Source organism: Physcomitrium patens, chromosome 16, assembly GCF_059467195.1.
Source record: "Physcomitrium patens ecotype Gransden chromosome 16, ASM5946719v1, whole genome shotgun sequence".
NCBI lineage: Eukaryota > Viridiplantae > Streptophyta > Bryopsida > Funariales > Funariaceae > Physcomitrium > Physcomitrium patens.
The window spans coordinates 16,235,420-16,256,622 of NC_143425.1; the positions used below are offsets into that span (position 1 = coordinate 16,235,420).

General features: G+C 41.7%; 4 protein-coding genes across 9 annotated transcripts; 3 read left to right on the forward strand and 1 right to left on the reverse strand.

Moving 5' to 3' along the window:
- The first annotated feature begins 4,428 nt into the window (after positions 1 to 4,428).
- On the forward strand, positions 4,429 to 7,545 carry LOC112293247 (methyltransferase FGSG_00040). Its single transcript, XM_024542460.3, has 2 exons — positions 4,429 to 6,195; positions 6,379 to 7,545. The coding sequence occupies exons 1-2, from the start codon at positions 5,052 to 5,054 to the stop codon at positions 7,413 to 7,415; spliced, it is 2,181 nt and encodes a 726-aa protein (XP_024398228.1). The 5' UTR covers positions 4,429 to 5,051; the 3' UTR covers positions 7,416 to 7,545.
- A 449-nt stretch (positions 7,546 to 7,994) lies between these two features.
- LOC112293248 (uncharacterized) lies at positions 7,995 to 12,293 on the reverse strand. Of its 5 annotated transcripts, none has more exons than XM_024542462.2 (8): positions 11,842 to 12,259; positions 11,331 to 11,493; positions 10,245 to 10,955; positions 9,935 to 10,034; positions 9,624 to 9,704; positions 9,383 to 9,487; positions 8,986 to 9,198; positions 7,995 to 8,405 (listed from the first exon to the last, which is right to left on the reverse strand). In XM_024542462.2, the coding sequence occupies exons 3-8, from the start codon at positions 10,856 to 10,858 to the stop codon at positions 8,283 to 8,285; spliced, it is 1,236 nt and encodes a 411-aa protein (XP_024398230.1). In that variant the 5' UTR covers positions 10,859 to 10,955; positions 11,331 to 11,493; positions 11,842 to 12,259; the 3' UTR covers positions 7,995 to 8,282. The 5 variants fall into 5 exon arrangements, with proteins under 5 accessions (XP_024398230.1, XP_024398232.1, XP_024398235.1 ...); XM_024542464.3 differs by having other exon boundaries at positions 11,331 to 11,414; positions 11,842 to 12,236; XM_024542467.2 differs by having other exon boundaries at positions 11,346 to 11,414; positions 11,842 to 11,982.
- Positions 12,294 to 12,892: 599 nt separating this feature from the next.
- Positions 12,893 to 14,910, forward strand: LOC112293249 (DNA-directed RNA polymerases II, IV and V subunit 6A). Its single transcript, XM_024542468.3, has 6 exons — positions 12,893 to 13,013; positions 13,276 to 13,309; positions 13,470 to 13,645; positions 13,775 to 13,826; positions 14,231 to 14,298; positions 14,453 to 14,910. Exons 1-6 carry the CDS (start codon positions 12,970 to 12,972, stop codon positions 14,514 to 14,516), a joined length of 438 nt encoding a protein of 145 aa, XP_024398236.1. The 5' UTR covers positions 12,893 to 12,969; the 3' UTR covers positions 14,517 to 14,910.
- A 1,051-nt stretch (positions 14,911 to 15,961) lies between these two features.
- LOC112293020 (tobamovirus multiplication protein 2A-like) lies at positions 15,962 to 19,503 on the forward strand. Of its 2 annotated transcripts, none has more exons than XM_090243525.1 (7): positions 15,962 to 16,110; positions 17,066 to 17,438; positions 17,613 to 17,712; positions 17,906 to 17,986; positions 18,091 to 18,195; positions 18,575 to 18,790; positions 18,927 to 19,503. In XM_090243525.1, exons 2-7 carry the CDS (start codon positions 17,155 to 17,157, stop codon positions 19,032 to 19,034), a joined length of 894 nt encoding a protein of 297 aa, XP_090099651.1. In that variant the 5' UTR covers positions 15,962 to 16,110; positions 17,066 to 17,154; the 3' UTR covers positions 19,035 to 19,503. The 2 variants fall into 2 exon arrangements, with proteins under 2 accessions (XP_090099651.1, XP_073395903.2); XM_073539802.2 differs by lacking the exon at positions 15,962 to 16,110 and adding an exon at positions 16,121 to 16,296.
- Positions 19,504 to 21,203: the final 1,700 nt, after the last annotated feature.

Below are 21,203 nucleotides of genomic sequence, written 5' to 3' on the forward strand. Positions count from 1 at the left end.
AATCAAAATGAATTTAGAAAATTTGTGTGGAATAATTTAACCAAAATAGATTTTCACTTTTTTAATTTGACTTAGGAATGCAATTATAAATAAAAGAAGTAAAACATTAAAATAATACTTCACAATAGGGAGGACACCCATTTCTATCCAACATTAAAATCACTCATAAAAAGACATATCTTCTTTGTCTTCTTTGTGCAAATATATATATAAATATAGAGCAATAGTAGGAGCAAATGATTTCATCAATATACCTAGTTAGGATATCTCATTACAAATTGTATCAAATACAAGTTAAAGAATGATTTTACCAACTTTGTTTTTGTTTTTTTTGTTTTGTTTTTGTTTTGTTTTTTTGGTTTTTTAAAATAAAAAAATAAATGATTACTTATAATTAGAGGCCAAAGTCAACAATTTCCAACTTGGATGCAATCATTTTCAATTAGGAGAAAATAATAATAATAAAAATAATGTATCAAATCCACATACACATGATGAATTTCTTTATGAGCTTCAAATCTATAAAAGAATTTCATGGAAGCTATGCAAACCTATCATGATGTATTATGCTTTAAAGAATTCAAAAGCACAACAAGTGGAAAAAGAAAAGATTTTTTTTTTAATGGAATTCTAAAGAATATAAGTCTTTATGTATATGTATATATCTATAGATATATAGAGAATTGTTAAAGCCACATCCCAATTTTGCTAGAGCCACACTCTTCTTTGTCATTTCATGATTAGTTTTCTCCACTTCCATCTTTGTTTTTGATTCTTAATCCCCTATCTAATGTTCCATGTCCCAAGTCACATGTCTCTTGTTCCAAACCTCCTCCATCCTCATTCACTTGTTCTTGGCTTTCCATGTCTCCATGTTCCGAACCTCCTCCATCCTCATTCACTTGTTCCTGACTCTCCATGTCTCCATGTTTTCAACTTCATCTATCCTCATTCACTTATTCTTGACTCTCTGTGTCTCCTTGTTCTCAACTTCCTCCATCCTCATTCACTTGTTCTTGACTCACCATGTCTCTATGTTCTCAACCTCTTCCATCTTCATTCACTTGTTCCCGACTTTTCATATCTCCATGTTCTCAACCTCCTCCATCCTGATTCACTTGTTCCTAACTCTCCATGTCTCCTTGTTCTCAACCTCCTCCATCCTCATTCACTTGTTCCCGACTTTTCATATCTCCATGTTCTCAACCTCCTCCATCCTGATTCACTTGTTCCTAACTCTCCATGTCTCCTTGTTCTCAACCTCTTCCATCCTCATTCACTTATTCTTGACTCTCCATGTCTCCTTGTTCTCAACCTCCTCCATCCTAATTCACTTGTTCCTAACTCTCCATGTCTCCTTGTTCTCAACCTCCTCCATGCTCATTCACTTGTTCTTGACTCTCCATGATTCCATATTCTCAACCTCCTCCATCCTCATTCACTTGTTCTTGACTCTCCATGTCTCCATATTCTCAACCTCTTCCATCCTCATTCACTTATTCCTGACTTTCCATATCTCCATGTTCTCAACCTCCTCCATCTTGATTCACTTATTCCTAACTCTCCATGTCTCCTTGTTCTCAACCTCCTCCATCCTCATTCACTTGTTCTTGACTCTCCATGTTTCCATGTTCTCAACCTCTTCCATCCTCATTCACTTATTCCTGACTTTCCATATTTCCATGTTCTCAACCTCTTCCATCCTCATTCACTTCTTCTTGACTCTCCATGTCTCCTTGTTATCAACCTCCTCCATCCTCATTCACTTGTTTCTGACTCTCCATGTCTCCTTGTTCTCAACCTCTTCCATCCTCATTCACTTCTTTGTAACTCTGCATGTTTCCATGTTCTCAACCTCCTCTATCCTCATTCACTTGTTCTTGACTCTCCATGTCTCCATGTTCCAAACCTCCTCCATCCTCATTCACTTGTTCTTGGCTTTCCATGTCTCCATGTTCCGAACCTCCTCCATCCTCATTCACTTGTTCCTGATTCTCCATGTCTCCATGTTTTCAACTTCATCTATCCTCATTCACTTATTCTTGACTCTCCGTGTCTCCTTGTTCTTAACTTCCTCCATCCTCATTCACTTGTTCTTGACTCTCCGTGTCTCCTTGTTCTTAACTTCCTCCATCCTCATTCACTTGTTCCCGACTTTTCATATCTCCATGTTCTCAACCTCCTCCATCCTGATTCACTTGTTCCTAACTCTCCATGTCTCCTTGTTCTCAACCTCCTCCATCCTCATTCACTTGTTCCCGACTTTTCATATCTCTATGTTCTCAACCTCCTCCATCCTGATTCACTTGTTCCTAACTCTCCATGTCTCCTTGTTCTCAACCTCCTCCATCCTCATTCACTTGTTCTTGACTCTCCATGTCTCTTTGTTCTCAACCTCCTCCATCCTCATTCACTTGTTCCTAACTCTCCATGTCTCCTTGTTCTCAACTTCCTCCATCCTCATTCACTTGTTCTTGACTCTCCATGATTCCATATTCTCAACCTCCTCCATCCTCATTCACTTGTTCTTGACTCTCCATGTCTCCATATTCTCAACCTCTTCCATCCTCATTCACTTATTCCTGACTTTCCATATCTCCATGTTCTCAACCTCCTCCATCTTGATTCACTTATTCCTAACTCTCCATGTCTCCTTGTTCTCAACCTCCTCCATCCTCATTCACTTGTTCTTGACTCTCCATGTTTCCATGTTCTCAACCTCTTCCATCCTCATTCACTTATTCCTGACTTTCCATGACTCTATATTCTCAACCTCCTCCATCCTCATTCACTTCTTCTTAACTCTCCATGTCTCCTTGTTATCAACCTCATCTATCCTCATTCACTTGTTCCTGACTCTCCATGTCTCCTTGTTCTCAACCTCTTCCATCCTCATTCACTTCTTTGTAACTCTGCATGTGTCCATGTTCTCAACCTCCTCTATCCTCATTCACTTGTTCTTGACTCTCCATGTCTCCATGTTCCGAACCTCCTCCATCTTCATTCACTTATTCTTGACTCTCCATGTCTTCATGTTTCGAACCTCATCCATCGTCATTCACTTGTTTCTGACTCTCTATGTCTCCATGTTTCCATTTCTTTATTTCTAATCTCTTGTTTCCAATTCCTTGTCTCTTGTTTCTAATCTCATGTATCTTGTTTCCAATCTCCTATCTGTTGTTTTCAATTCCATGTTTCTTATTCCAAGTACTCTCCATTCCTTATTTGCAACGCCCATCCTTTTCCCTTCTTCATTTTTAGTCCCTCCTCCTCCTTCTTCCTCTCCCATCTCTTCCAATTCTTTATTTTGAAATTAGAGGAGGGGGGACAATAGAGGGAATATGATATTTTATAACATAATTTATATTAGTTTTATTTAATAATATACTATGTAATTATTATAATATAATATTTAATACTTAAAAATATATCAATTATCAAATTTTATTTCAAGTGAATTTTATAAATAAAGTTAGATCCCTACTTTTATATTCACTTTACATTTATTTTATTTTAATTTGTAAATAATCCATATTCTTACTTTTATTAGCTTGCCATTATTTGAATTAAATGTCACTACTTAAAATTTTTAAAAATAAAAAATATAATAGATAATTATATAATAGAATTCTAATTCCCCTCTAATCCTAAAACAAGGAATTAGAAGGAGGTTGGGAATAAGAGATAGTGGGTGTTGGAAACATAGGATGAGAAGATATGAGGAATATGAGATTTGGATTAGAGAATAGGAATGGAAACAAAGGATGGACGAAATTAAACATGAGAAAGCAAGGAGAGCGATGTGGCTTTAACAACTCCATATATATATATATATATATATATATATATTATACTTATCTTATCTCTTATTTAAAACAACTCAAGAAGGATTAATCAATGGGTTAAATCAAAGGAGACAAAAATCATCTGTGATTGATTGAATATCTCATTGTTTTCATCAAAAGTAACTAATAATTCAACTTTTGATCAATTAGAGATAAAATTCTGCATGTTGTTGCTGCAAATTGCTAAGTGTAGTACTACAAGATCACTAGTCTTCCAATTATAATTTTCAATAAATATATTTTGTGGCCAACAGTATAGGTTTTCACTAATAATTTATAAATGATATTATACAAACCTCTTAAATGAGGAGATACAGACAATTAGCCAAATATACAAATAATATACTCAAAATCAATCTTAAATATTTACACAATCTAAACTTACTACCACAAAATCGCGGAAATTTTACTTTGGAATTACTTTTTCCGGGGCGTCCACGTGGGGCAGTCCAGCACGAGATGGGACACGTCACGCCACGTCAGCTGCCACGGTGGCGCGCGTGCGGCATAAGCTGCGCAGGGGGAGGGCGACGAAGACGGATGCCCCAGCGCGGTTTTTTTTTTTCATTTAACTCTCGCTGATTCGGATGGTGCCGAAAGCTAAATTGAGCTGCTGCTGCTGCTGGAGTTGGAGTCCTGCTTGGGCTGTGCAGGTTGATTCTGGAATCGGAGCCACACTGGTTTCTCTGAATTCGTCTCCGCATTGCTCCCAGCGATGTCGCGCCATTCCTCGCCTCGTCGGGAGACTGCGGCGGGAATTGGTGCTCGCCGACGGACATTTTGTCGGAGCGTGCATCCTTGATTGCGCTGCAAAATTTCGCAAGGGTTTTAGGTTTCAGCGAACAGCCTAGATGGGGTGGGTTGTAGTCGCGGTCGCTTAGTCCCCACAGTTGGCCTCGTTGATTGTTGTTCAATCTCATAATGTGTCGGTAGGGTTTTGGGATTTCGGAACCTTATCTTTGTGTAGACGTTTCTGGCACTGTTTCGAGAGTCAAGCATATGCCCTTGGCGATGCGACTTAGGCAATGAGCGAGGCGTTGGAATCAGATCGATCATCTAGGTTGATTTTCTGTTCCTTACTGCATTCGAATCTATGCGTCTCCGGAGGTCCTGTCTAGATAGATTGTCTGGATTTTACTGTTGCCGACTTCAGATTTGGAGTGTCTGAAGCAGCGAGAGCAATTTGAATTCGGAAAGGGTAATTGGATGAGAGTTGAAGGCATAATGCATCCCCATTACCGCAAGGGAAGTGCTCCATTGGGAGGCACCGAGCTGGGGCGTGAGATTCTTATGCAGCTGGGAACGTTGCAGCTGTATGGGATGGATCCCCAGCTAACCCCCTTGGAGAGAGGACTAGTAAAATATTCCCTGCGCATGGACAAGGCGGGCTTGATGGAGGCGCACATGAGGTTTCTGAAGCAGTTCGGGGAGCTGGAGCGGGACTGGCAGCTGACGAAAGAGGCGGCGGCGATGATGACGACGTCTAAAGGGGTTGCCATGGAGAAGGAGCGTCCTCCTGTTCGAAAGAAAGCTGTGGAGGGGATGCGCGCCATTCATCTAGTTGATCTTGCCGTTGGCAAACGGAATCATGGGCGTGTGCTCTACGCAACCATATGCGCAGACACATTTTTTTTGAGTTTGATTCAGACATTGGTGGAGGATGACGAGGGGCTTGCTGCGAGGGTTATGATTGACGACGCTACTCTAGATGGGTCGGCGTCGTGGGCTAAAGTTCAGAGACGGTACCCTAGAGGCGCCAAAATAGCAATTAAGGCGCCATTCTTGTCAGACTTGCCGGATGAATCAATTGCACTCTATGTCACTAGTGAGGAGGATCTCGTAGTGTTGTCAGATAGTTCGCCATCTACAGTTGAGTTCGATTCCTATGGGATCATGGATGCAGCAACGCTGCGAACGGAAGGAAACCGGTTATTTGCAAAGCAGGATTGGCCAGGAGCAATAGGTTTTTACACTAAATGCATCCAAAAAGCTATGAGTACAAATCAACGGAAGCCAAATGCGAAAAACAGGAAGAAAGGGCATAGTGAAAATGGGGCGACAAGCAATGGGAAGGTGTCTACTGAGACAGTGGTGCTAGCGTATTCAAATCGAGCAGCTGCTTGGATGAAGTTGTGCCACTATGAGAGAGCTCTTGTGGATGCTGAAGAAGCTCTGCACCTGGATCCCCAACACTTGAAGAGCATTTATCGCAAAGGATGTGCGCTCCGTCATATGCAGCAGTTTCAGCGGGCGAGCGAATGCTTCGCTATGGCATTAGAATACTCGCCAGAGAAGGAAATCAGACAGGCACATAACAGGAGTAAAACATACGATTCGCAAAGTCGTTTAGGTGTGTATGAGATTCACAATCACCTACTGGGGGATGCCGATGATGTATCTAATTTGCCGGAGTTTAGTGATTTTGTAGGACCTGTTGAAATTAAATTGATGGAAGGTAAAGGCAGGCGAGGGCTGTTTGTCACGCGAGACGTGGAAGTAGGGGACTTACTACTCGTGAGTAATGCGCTTGCAGTGGTCAACGCTGAAGGCAGAAAGATAGTCACATCGTCGGGGCGATCTAATGCTTGTCTAAGGGATGAGTTGGTATACAAACTTTCCAATCTTGTATTAAAATCGTCAAGATGGCTGCAGCAACTGTGCTGTCTAGCGGATTGCGATTGCCATGGGAATGGAAAAGTGCCTTCGTTGGAGTTATTCCGGCCTAATAGCAAGTGGAACTCGTGTAAGGATGATGTGCCCCTGGTTCGCATGAAAGGAGTGGTGTTGCAAAATGCGCTGGATGAGTCAGGATCCTGCACCAGAGGACTAGCTGCGGGTCAGCAGCCGCCAGCGCGGCAGTTTTTGGGATTGTGGCCTCTTGCATCGTTCATCAATCATTCCTGTGCTTCCAACTCATTTCGCCTTCATGTTGGGGATACCTTATTCTTACATGCCTCACGTCCTATTGAAGCCGGGGAAGAGGTAACGCTGGCGTATGTTAATACCCTTCTTCCAAGGCAGATGCGGCAGGAACTCCTTGACCAAAATAGCTGGGAATTTAAGTGTAATTGCTCGAGGTGCTTGTTGGAAGCAAAGTTGAGCGCCCCACTAAAGCAGGTAAGCAAGCGCTTTCAATCTTTGTGGGGCTACAAGGAATCTGTCACACCAGGGCAATCGGAATCCTTCAAAATGGCGAAACTTGCCCTCAAACTTGAACATATCCTCAAGAATATTGGTCTGTATTTATATGAAGTACAGCTGATACGCGCTTCATTCTTTATCATGTACTGGATTGGTTATCTCAATCTGGACCGGCTTGGTGACTTAGCCATAAAATTGCCTCTCCCTGAAAATCTTATTGATGCAATGACAGCTGCTGCTCCTGGTGATGGAATGTCGTTATACTTTGCCTGTTACTGGCTCAAGAAATTTAAAGAAGAGGGGGCAAGTGTTGCAGTCATCAATGATGCACATAAGCGAGCTATGCGTATTTGTAGATGTATATATGGCAAACAGGAGTCTGAAATTCTGAAACGCTTAGTAAAAGCTCATGATTCGGCCCCTAACTAGTAACTTGGGTAGTAGTTTACATGCGCGCTAAATCTAATTAAATCTAATTCATCTTATCTTGGGTACGTGCACCAGCGAGAACCATGATTTGTATTGTCAACTAAATGTCACATGTTATCAGTTCAAATCATATCTTTGTGTTGCTCTTTTCCCATCTTTAGCACTATTGATGATGTTCCAGTATTACCCATACTGACTTGAGAGCTTAGCTTAAATGTAGAGCTTGTGGTTCTTGAGAATCTTGCTTTGACTCGTAAATTCATGAGCTGCAGGGGAACAGTATCTTTCAAACTACCTGCAACGTAGAGATATGAGGTGATTGATTCATTCGCGTGGCTGTTAATATTCGGTTCTCCAGGTTAATCACTTTTCGCATGCCCGAAATTCAGAGCGCGCACTTTTTCGCTATTTATGTCTGATGCGGATGAGACCTACCCTGGAAATAGTACAGTGAACGTTGGACAACCCATCAGTTCTATGTACCAATCTGATTGGAACTTTCGATTTGTGGGAGCAAATGTGGAGAGAGGGCAGGTCTGTCCTAAAAATTCCATAGCATGTAACCTCAGCATGATGAGATTCAGTGAAAAAGTTCCACCAATTTTATTAATTTCGTTAGTTCAGTCATGAATCCCAATCAACCGTATATGTGATATTCCATGAGTTTCCTAAATCAGTTGGTATATAATAGGAACATGTCCTTACTATTTCTATCTAGAATATTTGTCGATTCATTTTCTTCAACTCGTAAACCTTCCAAGTACATTAGTCTTATCTGCCCATGATGCTGACAAACGTGCCAGTAAGATCAAGTATATGACTGATTGCTTAGTCAAAATCTAATATCTTTCAACCACAGAATGAAAACTACATGATTGTGCAGCGGTTAGGCTTGTCCTCTGTACTGGTTGCTGCTTGATTTTGCTGAGCGAATCTTCGAGATTGCGAATCTTCGGGGTTGTAAGTGAATTCCGTGGTATCCAATCCATACTGCACAATTCACACAAACAACACAAGATCAGGTTGCTTCAAAGAACAAGTATCAATGTTTACTACCGTACCACAATATGTACCTGTATGATGAGGGTATTTCACAAGACCTTGGAGCTGCCCAGCAGCTAATGTCAGGGTGTGTAACAAGTCTGACTAAACATTCAAAGGCGTTCTTCATCAGAGAGACAGATCGCAAGATAGATCAGGGAAATGTCAACCCACACGTGAACTTGCAAAAATTCTTCCTACTTCATTGTAACAGAATTTCTTTTGCTTGACCAGGAGACTCCTATGGGACAAGAAGTGTAATCAAAGTGAAGTTCTCCACTCATTTACTCTTGTTTTATGAAAAGGAGATGTTGCATCTAAAGCTGCTAGTTACTGCTTCTCGGCAGCAGGGTGAATGGGTTTCATATCTAAATGAATTACTCTAGTACCCACGAGCGTCGGGTATTTACTATATAATCTAAAACAGAATCAATGAGCACATGAACAAGAATAATGTCCATACACAGAGCATCATCCTAAGAAGAGACACTGATCAGGCACAAACATGAACTTGACAAGAAACGGTTACCTTTTCTCGCATTCTTGCACTCCAATCATCATTGCGAACAGCAGTGCGTGAAGGAAGGTTCTGTGCAGGAGCCCCAGGAGGAGCAGGTTGATTATTCGGGCGATTCAACAAAGGCTGCCTTGTAGGAGCAAGCTCCTCGTCACTATCATATCCTGATCGACGCGGGTCAGCAGAGATGGCTCGTAAAGTCGAAGCGAACAATAAGCCCAGTGCCTGTAAATCAATCCATATATCACTGCTTAAGAAAAACAATGGGAAAAATTCAAGACTTAACCATCAAAGAACATATAAACACTGAAATATTGATTCGCTAGGTTAACAAAAAAGGTTCAATGGACGTAGTGTAAAGCAAGTCACTTTTGATACAGCGCAAATGACAAACACAACTTCCATTTACCTCGATAATCAACACTCCTAAAGCAACCCATTTGCAAATAGATAAATTTTCTTCAACAAACTCCTCCACTTTATCCAGCTGTCCTGTTGGATCGTCAGGTAGATCCTGAATGCGAACAAAAAGTAAGTTTATAATTCATAACTTCGGGAGGCAGCTGTCACAAGTCCTAACCTACAAGAAAAGGCTACTGCAAACTTCAATGATAAGGAGAGTCTGCAGAAAAACGAATTTTTGAACTTACCTGACGCCAATGCTTGTCAAAAAACAGATAGCCGGCAAAAATGAGTTGTGCTATGCCAAAGAGAATTTGCAGGCATAAATACTGTAAAGAAGTTAAGATGGAACGTCGTCTCTGCAAGCTTCTCCTTAATGAAATGTGCAGTATGCGAACTACGAATGTTTACAATTGAACAAAAATTGATTTATCAAATAAAAAGACTAAACAAAACAATAACAGCGTGTCAAAGCCATTTTATGAAAAACATAAATAGCTTGCGTAAATATCAGATGCACAAAAATTTGAGAACAAATCACGTCATTAGAGCTGGATACACACGAGAGACAAAAGTTGTGGCCCGTCTCAGCAGCTATATGGCCGGTACAGGTTATCAAGAGTGTCGTGATTCCAACGCCTTGGAACGCATAAATGAACCTGAATTCAAACAAGCTACGACTTAGAAATCTGCAAAAAGTCATCACAATAAAAAGAAAACTCACTAAGAAAGAAAGTTCGTAGGAGTTATTTCTGAGCATTGTCCACGATCGACATGTTCCTAACCCACTAATCAAAACGAGAAGACACATGGTCTTTACTCCTTATCGTACATGAACATAACTATTCCAAGAATTTGGTTGAACTTACCAAGGGGTTGGCAACTTAGACAGCTCAACATTTTCATTTTTCAAATGTAGAAAAGGCCTCCTGTTTTTTTCAAAGTGTAGTACAACCCCTTCAAAAAGAGATTCATAGTTGCTGACAACACCAGCGCCAAAATCAGCAACAGTTTGGTTGGGACCAGGTGCAACATCTGGTGAGACTGAAGGCTCTGGTTCCGGCTCTGGTTCCGGCACTGGTTCAGATGGAGGAGGAGCAGAAGGTGAGACATCGGGAGTTGGAGCTGGTGATGAAGGAGTAGGGGTTGGAGTTGATGCAGGAGTTGGGGTAGGTGTTGGGACAGGTGTTGGCGGAGGCAGAGATGGGGCAGGTGGTGATAATGGAGGTTCGCTTGGAGGCACTGAAGGGGGTGATACTGGAGGGAAGCTAGGAGTTGGTACCGGTGGAGTTGGAGGTGATGGTGAGGGAGGCAGTATTGGTGGTATTCCAGGAGGCAGTGAGGGAGGGGATGGTTGAGGAGGAAAATCCGCATGATACTCTTTAACCATCCACAGAGAATATATAACAATTGAACCTCCAACCAAGGCAAGCAGAAAATTGGTGAATTTGAGCATGCATTGGAGAAACCCCACGCAACTCATTTTGACCTGTTGTTGCTAACACCGGCTATCTCATGCAGAGGAATTATCTGTCAGCTGCGATATCTTATCCGTCTCCCTGTATCGGTATCTCCCGTTTCTGATTAAAAAATCGAAACAAGAAAGAAGGTATCAATACACCGCTTCCGTAGCTCACAATTCATGAGAGTCCAATACGTGGGTTGAGATTGTAAATAGCCACATATTTCTTGGCAGCATAGGTGAACGCTCACATCACAATATGCTTCAGGTAACTACCCCTAGTTTTCACATGATTGCCTAAATCTCGACACAAAATGCCTGGATATTCAGCAGGAAGCTTCATCTTCTGACGTGCACAAGAAAGAAAGAAAGAAAAGGAAAAAAAAACGATAAGAAAGCGCCCGAGTGGATCACAGAATTGCCCGCAGAGAGTGCGGTAATAAAGTTGTACAAAAATGAGCAGTCCAGTTGATAAATTCAAAACGGGTAGCACCTGATAACAACGTACACGTCTCACACTGCAATCCTGAGTCTTCAAATACCGTATGTGATCCAGAAAACTTCGCGAAGTGGCACCCTGTTTCGTCTCAGACACGTGAAATGGTTCACTCTAAAATGGTGATTGGAACTATCGATAGCCAAGGCTACCGATCATCCTGCATTGCTCGACTCGCAATGACTCAGAAAAGCCGGACAGTCACAATGCTAAGCTGAGACATCTCAAGGAACAAGAGCATCCTCTACCTGTTATTAAATCCAGCGAAGGATTCTTGACACCATTCGAGCGTGTACAATTAGAATTACCTCATACTTTTATTGAAGCTGGAATCCAAGATACGATAAAAGTCTTCCAATTTCGACAAACACAATCAAAACTACACACTAATCGCGCTAGACACACATGCTTCCCGTCCCAAGACGACACTCTCCAATCTTCTTCCATTCGACACGCTGCCCAACCGGCAAATGCGGCAAAACCTCATACCTCTCTATCAAGCACTTACCAAATTTCTCATGAGCACATTCAAATCGTCACTCCGATTCCAAACACTGCCAGTTCCGATCCACGCAAAAGCAGCAGCAGCAGCAGCACCAACCAGCCAGGCACACGCTCCACTGTAGCTCGAATCCCTCGAACTAGCCGCGACCGTTCAACTACACTGATCCGGAGCATCGAAGCTAGGAATCTCACGCATCTGTTGACAGCGACATTGGAATACGACACAGTACATACCCAGCAGACAGTAACGCAAAAAGGCAGGAGCTGGCACCACAAGCGAGGTAAGCCAAGTGTATAAGATGTAAAAACCCAACCAGTGAGCACATGAATGGTGATGTAGAAACAGCAGTGGTCGTCGTAGAGTAGGTCTGGGTTGGCCAGATAAGGCCCATGAGGCTTTCACATAAAGCAAGCACGAATTTGCCACCCCTTCATGGCCCCATCCCTCCTTTACGTGGCGCATGGCCGTCTTAAGCTGCACCCTGGCTGCACCTGCCAAGCCAGGACACGCTTGCATCGCTGTCCACTGTAGGATTTACTTCCAATGGCTGGCCTGTACAGTCCTTTCGCTGCGCAGGGACACTTCCCTTCCTTCCTTCCCTACTCGCAGACTGCGCAACCAGACAACGATGGATCCATTGATTCACCACTCTGTCTGTCGGTGGACTCCAACCATGGTGGACGTTGCAAGTCGTGTAGCTATATTCGGGCGGGCGGATTTTGTGGGTTCGTTTTGTTTCTCCAAGAAACGGTTTCACGTAGAGATTGTGCAAGCAAAACCAGGCAAATATGGTCAGTTTTGGTGAGTCAATTGAGCACCTTCGCATTAACCGCCAACACTCGAGCTCCTTCGCAGTTCCACGACTCTTTCCTCCTCCGGTGGGTGCTCCAACCGTTCTTCGTGGAAACAGAAGAAGAGGTGACGCTTTATGCGGACGAACAGAACAATGTGTGGATGTACGTTTTATTTTTATTTTTATCTATACCCTAACTTCATCCTTGTGTGCTGCTCAATGCCTTTGTCAGAGCTCTTCATCTTCCACAGAGTTTGCACACCCTCGAGGTCGCGTAACCCCCGCTGCGATTGATTCGAAGGATTGTTGTGAGCTCTTGTTAAACCTGCGTTTGAGTCATGGCTGACGAAGATTATAATGATTACGACGGTGGTGATGTTGGGTATGTGAGAATTTTTGGATTATGGAGTACATTTGCGGCTAATCAAGTGTTTCATTAGTTGGAGAGCTTCTCGGAATTGGATTAGCCGTGTTTTCGATTTATGCTGATATGCCAATCCCTTTAACGTATTCCGGTTGGAGTTGATGTTGAGGTTGTGGTGGGTTTGGGAGTTCAATTCATTCGCCGAACGACAGGTTTTTCTTTTGTGAAACTGATCCTGGGGAATTTTTGTTTGTGGATTGCATACTTTGGTTTGTTGCAGGTATGAGGAAGAGCCGCCGGAGCCTGATATTGAGGTTAGCTCTTGCTTCATCCGATGAGTATATCTCTTTTCATTGTACTACTAAAGTTGCAGTGTTAGAAACGCTACAATCATTTTCCCTGTATACAGATGATTGTGTGTGTGTTGCGTTGTATTTACTATAGGGTTTGAAAATTTATTCCTGGTGATTGCAGGATGAGGTTGCGGAAGGAGACGAGGAGAATGACGATGCTCGGGATTTCGACGGGCTGGAAACTGATACTTTGGTGGACGGCGCTGAAGTTCGAACCGACAAACCTCGGAAAACCACAAAGTACATGACCAAATATGAACGAGCTAGAGTGCTTGGTACTCGTGCTCTTCAAATCAGGTTAGAAGTTTAACCACGCCAACTCGTTTAGGTTAAGAAATATTTTTGGGGTTGTTTTGTTTATAACGTGTGTACACAACTCATGAACTTACTTTTGGGGGTCTCTAACATCGTTGGACTATCTTACAGTATGAATGCCCCAGTGATGGTGAATCTAGAAGGCGAGACGGATCCTCTTGAGGTACCTTCATATACGCGGCTTATATTTATACGCGGCTTTACTTTAACTGCACATGTGCTGTTAATTTGTGCTCTACGCTGTTCCTGCGACATACTATTTCCTATGCATAGGAATTGGCTCTGAACTTTTTCTGTTTTTTTCTGGTTCGTAATGCGTATGTAATGCATACTAGCACACGCTGTAATTGTTAGACGTGTCGAGCGATACCCATTTCGCGGTTGACTTTTCACGAGTGTGCTATTGAATTCTGTAACATCTAAAGTTCGTCCCAATTTTACTGGTTGTACTCATTACACTGTTCATTTGTTTAAAAGCCTCGGTGGTAGGGTTTTAGTTTTTTAAAGATAATTTAGTCGGAAGTTGCCGTTTACCTCGCATTAACAGAGGCATTTATTCGTAAACAGATCGCTATGAAAGAACTTCGGGAGCGGAAAATTCCCTTCACCATTCGTCGCTATCTGCCCGATGGGAGGTACGTCTCATACTAGAATAAAGTACAACCAAGTAGCAAGAAGTGCAAAATATTTTTGAGGTTGACGTGAACATTTTTTTATCTTCTGTTTTGTTGGTCAAGTTGCTGAAATGCAATCTGCGGCAGTCTAATATTTTGTGCCGTATTGTTCCAGTTATGAAGATTGGGGCGTGGACGAGTTGATCGTAGAAGATTCTTGGAGGCGCCAGGTCGGCTGAGAATTTTCTTTCCAACGGGGACGAGTTGGACATCTCGTCGCTATTCTATGCAAAATCTCCCGAAATTGAAGCTTTGTGTTTTTTTATATTGAAGGGCGAATGGCATTTTACCAGACACTTCTTAGCGGAATTTTGGGATACTAACAACCCGTTGCAACATGCTACAGACACCAAATAGTACGCTGGCACTAGTCATCTTGATTATGGATCTGTAAATCTGATAGTGGGTGACCGCAATGGTGTATTTAATGGCTTTATAGTTCGAGGATTGTTATGTGCAAAGACACTAGCCTTGACGCTTCACATGGTTCCTTGCACTTCTTTGCGTAAGAGGGGGTGTTAAGGTTGGCTTGCCTAACGTACGTTTTAATACAAATACTTTCGGATTTTCTCATTACTTTGTCTTTGGAATCTCATTGGGAGTGGTTGAGCTCTCTGCTTGTCAAGTTGAAAACTCGTCCTAAGATTGCTACTTGAAGTTCATAAGATCTAAGTAGCTCTACCTACTTGTGAAACCTTTCAATCCTCATACGTGTGCTCATGTAGTTCCTGATTTATCATTGCTTGCCACACTATTAGTGTAGTCCTATATCTTTGTCAACACCTACTCTAGTGTTAGGGGATTTCACACCAACCGAAGTATTACCTCGTTACATGTAACTAGATTCGCACAGCTTCAGAGGTTCTGAACAGTAATCATCTGTGTAGCAGTAAATGACAAACATTCTCAGAGCATTATAAATTTCTAAGAGTTGTGTGTTTGTCTTGACTTGACTTTCTTCAAATAAGTTTTGAGGTGATGCTGGCATTATGAGTATAGATGTATCCCCGTACAAATAGCAAAAACGCTGTGAGCTTGAATATATTCTACCTCATTCTCCCCTCGTCAAAATATTTAACCTAGTGAATCCTGTAGTCTTAGACAAATACGTTATGTTTTTTTTTCCGTTCTGGACAAAAGTTCCCTACATTGAATGATTATGAACGCTGAAAACTGGATACATTTAATGTATGCATAAAGTTATTTTGCTTTTCAAAGCTCCTTGCAATCCATGCACCACCACAAAGTACTTGAACTCGAACTTTACATCCAGGCAGATCTCATAGAAAAATCAAATCAATTCTGGCATTCACCTGCAATCTGTAATTGAAACATATCGTCACCGTAGCGAGGCAATTCATCAATCTTCGAAATAAAGTTGTGATGAGAAAGTCGCTGAAGAAAGTGAGGTGTACTGAAGCAAAAGTGAGAACCATGTCAGCAATTTTAAACCTAGCAGGGCACCGCAATCCTACCTTGCTGGGCTGAGCCATAGGTGGCGATGAAAACGGAATTTGAACCTGCTGCTAAACTTCGTGGATGTCTCTGCGGAGCGGAGGCCAGAGGTTGCTCTTTCAGAGCACAAAACGCGACTTCGAAAGACGGCGACGGTAATGTTGATGGCTGCCTCAGCATCATTATCAACACGAAGACAGTTGTCGTTGTCGTTGCACTCGTAGTCTGGTGGCAAGGGGGGAGGAGAGAGGCAAGCTTCCCGCAGCGCCCTCTGGCGTCATCACCATAACCAAAGTTCCAGCCAACCCACTCTAACAGGTCAGATTACTGTTGTTTAGCTTCCCTTGGTAGGCTAACTTCGTGCTGTATATTCCCGGTTCCGTTCCTTTTCTCCCCTCCAACACATGCAATCGGTTGCGTTGCTGGAGTTGTTTGGAGCGCTGTGTATCGACGTGAGGGATAGTTTTGACGTGTTTGATTCGGTGTAAGAATTTCGGAGCTCGGGTAGGTTTTTTGTATGCATTAACGTGTAATAGTTGGATGTTGGGTGTCTTGGACACGAGGGGATTTTGGGTGTTTGAATGGAAGGATATACTTGTTTGAGAGTTGTCGGTTTAGAAGGAGTTAGGGGCGGATTCGGAGAAGCAGCTGCAGTGAAATCAATGGAGGGTTCTACAGGGTGTGAGACGGATCTGGCAACGAGGCAGCGTAATGTAGATGGAAATAGGTTGTTGCTCCTGGATGGTGGAGTTCATGACCTTCCTTCGGTCTAGTGATTGCGATAGAGGATGGGCTGTGGTTGTTTGGAACCGATATCGGTTTATGTTTAATCGGGGGTCCAGGTTCCTTGGGGCGATCTAATCTGGAAGTGGATTGCTTTGGACCATTCACGAACCCAGAATGGGGTTTTTAATGAGAATTATGACTCGAAAAAAAAATGAAAACCTTCACACTCTGACATTTGCTTGAATCGGAGCTTATGGATTACTTCGTTCTTTAAAATTTTCGGACTTTATGAGCTCTGTAGTGAATAGGGTTTCAACTGTAACCTTCACGTCAAAGCGCCCAAGTATTAATCCTGATTCTCCCTTGATCTAGCGTAGATATATTTTAGCCGAATATGCCGTTAAATTTTATCTTGAAGATTTTTGTTCTATTTTATTTTATTTTATTTTTCTTACTTGAGTTGTCCTTGTTTATCTGAGTGGAATATAAGTTTCACTGTGCGTTCTGTAACAACTGGGTGCCTAAATCATTGGCTATTATGGTGCAGATTTGGTGGCACTACCAACGTTCCCCTTCACATGAAAAGTTATAATAATTGTGCAAGTGGGTTATCGTGGCCCTTCAATAGGAGACAAGATGTCCTGCCAGGGGTTTGTTCAGTGTATTTTGAAGTTGATCAATTTCTTGGTGACGGTGGTCGGGGCTTTTATGATAGTATATTCTCTATGGATGCTAAAAGAATGGAACTCCATTGGTCATCTTAATCAAGGGGTGCCTTCCACAGCTTCTGCGCTATTATCAGGCGGGGTTATGAGTGTAGTGTCTGACGGCATTCAAAATACTGAAGGATTGATTTTTGAGCAAATCCGAAGACCTTTCTTGAAGGAGAATTCGCAACTGTCAGATCTTCCTGCCCCTTGGTATGTTATACATTAACCTCACTAAGATATGGTGTCCTGGCATGTCGATGTGAGTTCGAAGTGCAAAATTTTTCGAATTTCTTGTTATGCTCAATCCTGCCCAACCCGTTTTTTTCTTGATTTATCTACTCAGAAAATAAGAGACTTGCTCACGTGGGAATGTTGTTGGCGCAGGTTTATCTATGCATTCTTCTGTGCTGGGGCAATCACATGCTTTGTCTCTTTGACAGGACATATTGCAGCTGAGTTGAGCAACAGCTTTTGCCTTTCTTGTGTATCCTAAATTGAAGATACTAGTGTGGAAAAGAGAAGAATAGAATACCGCCTTCGTCATTTTTACCTTCTGTTCTTAAATGCAACATATTGAGACGATCTGTATTACTTGCCTAAGATAAATCAGAATCCTTTTATAAGTTCAATGGTGATTGTGTCATGCGTCTGAAGATTTTCCTTAATGAGAATTACAGTATAGCGTACTTCAAATCTTTCTTTTATTGGCACAATTCGCAGTGGCTGGGGCTCTTTTCTTTGACCGGCATTGGCGAGAGGTGAGTTCCCTTCCCGATCAGCTTTATGAGCGAGAAAATGCCTTTTGCTAATATCTTTCTTCGTTTGCACGCTCTTGGCTTAAGTGATCTGCGTGTTATTGTAGGATATACCTGAGGATCCCACTGGGGAGTTGGACAAAATCCAAAACTTTGTATTGGACAACCTTGACATCTGCAAATGGGTTTCCTTAGGCGTGGTGATCCTAGAAGTGAGTGTTCAACTCTAACTTTGAGAGCTTTTAGAGTGGCTTTCTTTTTTCTTGTGGTCTTACTTGCTTGAACCTCGAACACATCTCTTGTGACATTGTACGAAGGAATTCCTGGAAAAAACTATTCTTTAAGGGACTTTTTTGCATATTAATGTAGAGAACCTATACTGGTCATATGCTTTCTCTTTGAAGAACCTTCTCCCCCCCCCCCCCCCCCCCCCCCTCTCTCTCGGGCTGTGTGTGTGTGTGTGTGTGTACACACACACGCACACTCTCTCACATTTTTATAAGTAAAACTATGTTTTGGCTTCTTTCTTCTTAGATGGGTGCCTATTTTTAATTTCTGAATGAGCCTTGTAACATCTTTTGTCAAATGTAGGTGCTTGGATTGTTCTTTGCATTTATTCTCCGGGCTATTTCATCAAATGCGCGGAGATACTACGACAGTGATGACGACTACATGGCGCCCAGGTCAGCTCCTCGTCGGCCTGTAGCCGACCGGCAAGCTAATCAGCCGCCCCTTGCGGCGGGTTCTGGGGCCGCAACTGAAACTCGACCTCGTAGTGATGCTTGGAGCATAAGGATGCGGGAAAAGGTATGTTTTGTATTAGTGCTATTAGAGTTTGCAGATCTTAATGTGGAATTTATGTTGACGATTCTTGGCCATGTTTTGGAAGTTAAGTTTCTTCTATGCTCTTCATTGATGGTCCTAAGACACCTGTGTTCTGCAGTATGGCCTGGACACGACCGAGTTCACATCTAATCCGTCCGAGTCAATGAGGCTATCAAACCAGACACCTGCCGCAGAGGAGCAGCAGAGTCGATGCACTATAATGTAGACTACGTCTAGTTAATCTTTCAAAGTTTACCCAAACCTTTTTCATGCCTTTTGCAATGAGAAGGCTGTTAGGTTTCAATCTCCTTTTCTCTATATAAATCATTTCTTTTTGTAGCTCAATAACAGTGTAGATTTTTTGATTGAAAAAGATTTAGAAAGGTGAAAAATGTCGGGTTGCAAGTTGAGTTATGATTTATTAGATTTTGAACTAGTCTTAATATGTTTGCAACTAGGGCATGAATGGCTATGCCGATGCCTGCCATTGTACAGAAAAGTGTTGCCCTTCTCATGCTAGCCTTAATGGCTAGAACAGGTAGTCATGGCGATTGTGTTTGTAGGTTAGTTTAGTCCTATTAGGCTAATTGCCTTTTCCTGCCTACATAAAATTTAAGTTTCTCTGTGGCGAGTTCAATCTGACTTGAGTGGTCCCCAATATTTAATAAAGATGTATCATTTTAGAGTTGGACATCTATGAATGAGTAGACTTTTTGGGTGTAATTTGGTTCTTTTCTTGGATTGCTCAGCCGGTATCGCAATTTTTTTAGGAAATTGCGATTATTTGTATTAACAGGATGGGCCAAGTGATCCCCCATTATAACCTTGACAAGGAATCATCATACTATCAGTCAGAGCTACGATTTTCCAGTCTGGTATTGTTTTTGAATGACTGGAGCTCGAGCAACACCGTTACGTGATCATTTTGGGAACTCTCAGCTTCCGCAAACAGCTCCATATTTGTTAGTAGTCTAGACAATTCAATGAATAACAGATTTGCTAGTAGTCTAGACAATTCAATGAATAATGACATCGTTATTCATTGAATTGTCTAGACTACTAACTAATCTGTTAGTTTTCAAACCTCACCAGCGAACGAAAGGTGCGGTACAATTCAACTTTCAATGTTAGTTCTTACAAAGCGACCCACATCCTTGTTATGTCACATCTCCGAATACACATGAGATGCTGCAGAGCAGCACTTCACATCTAATGATCGTGTTATGCAAAATTTGCTGGCCGTTTCTCCTACTCAAGCTTGCCAAATGGTTTATAAAAAGCATTAGCCTGGAATGAGGTTTGCGGAAAGTGCTTTTTCCTCTCCTGTGCAATCACTGTGCTTCAATAGCCGATATATGAGTGCAACCCATTGAGTAGACTCGTTGAGGCTACAGCTCCAAGAATCATGATTCGATTTCTGAAATGATTTGTATCGTACCTTTTCTTAATCACTTTACAAGGATTCACTTCGAACAACGCACATACCGAAGGCAGTCGCGTGTTCGGAGATTATGTATGCTGAAACACGACGTTTCTGCATTCTGGGAATTCTCGGCGAGGTGTTAATAACTGGGTTCCGCTTCTAACTCTGTGGTTTTCTCTGTTGATGGATTTAAGGGGCTGTGGAGGTGATCTATGAGGACAGAATTTGATGCATTCTTAGTTTTACAATTCATTAAAAAATCTTATTACTTAAACTTCTAGTGACACCATGGAGTGAGTTCCAATGGCAAACAAAGGTGAGTTTTGGTGGCACTTAGTAAACTGTAACGTCCCTTCATGTGTGGAACAATGTCTTATCTTAAGATGGAAGAAGAGGTTACCACTTTGACTTGGATCCATTTGTATTAAAGTTCAAGTAAAATGTCCAAAATCACCAAAGACTTGAGTGGGTTGAATTGGTATGGAAAATTGGAAAATTATAGGTGTTATTATGCCAAAAAGGCACATATGGATGTGATCTAAGTAGTTGTGTATTTCCATATGCAAGTGCATTCTTAAATTGCAATGTATTTGCTATTATGTGAGGTATTGAATCACCAACTTGAGATTTCATCATGAGACATGATATTATTGGATGTTTTATTAAGGAGTAATCTTTGAAAAGTTATTTTTATGTAAAACTTCACACAAGGATATTTCAAAGAATAGTGTATTACTAGTAGTTAATTTTGAATGTGTAAAGTTCAGTGATTGAGATTAAATAGCACAAATAAATGAAAAAAATCACACAACAACAAATATAAATGATTATATTAGTTATATATATATGAAATGCTAGTCAAATTAACCTGAATAAAAATGGAAGGGCTATTGCATGTGACATCAAATCAAATAAGTGTTTTATTGCAAGATGCTTGGTTTTATTAAATGAAAAAAAAGTAGAAAGTAGAAA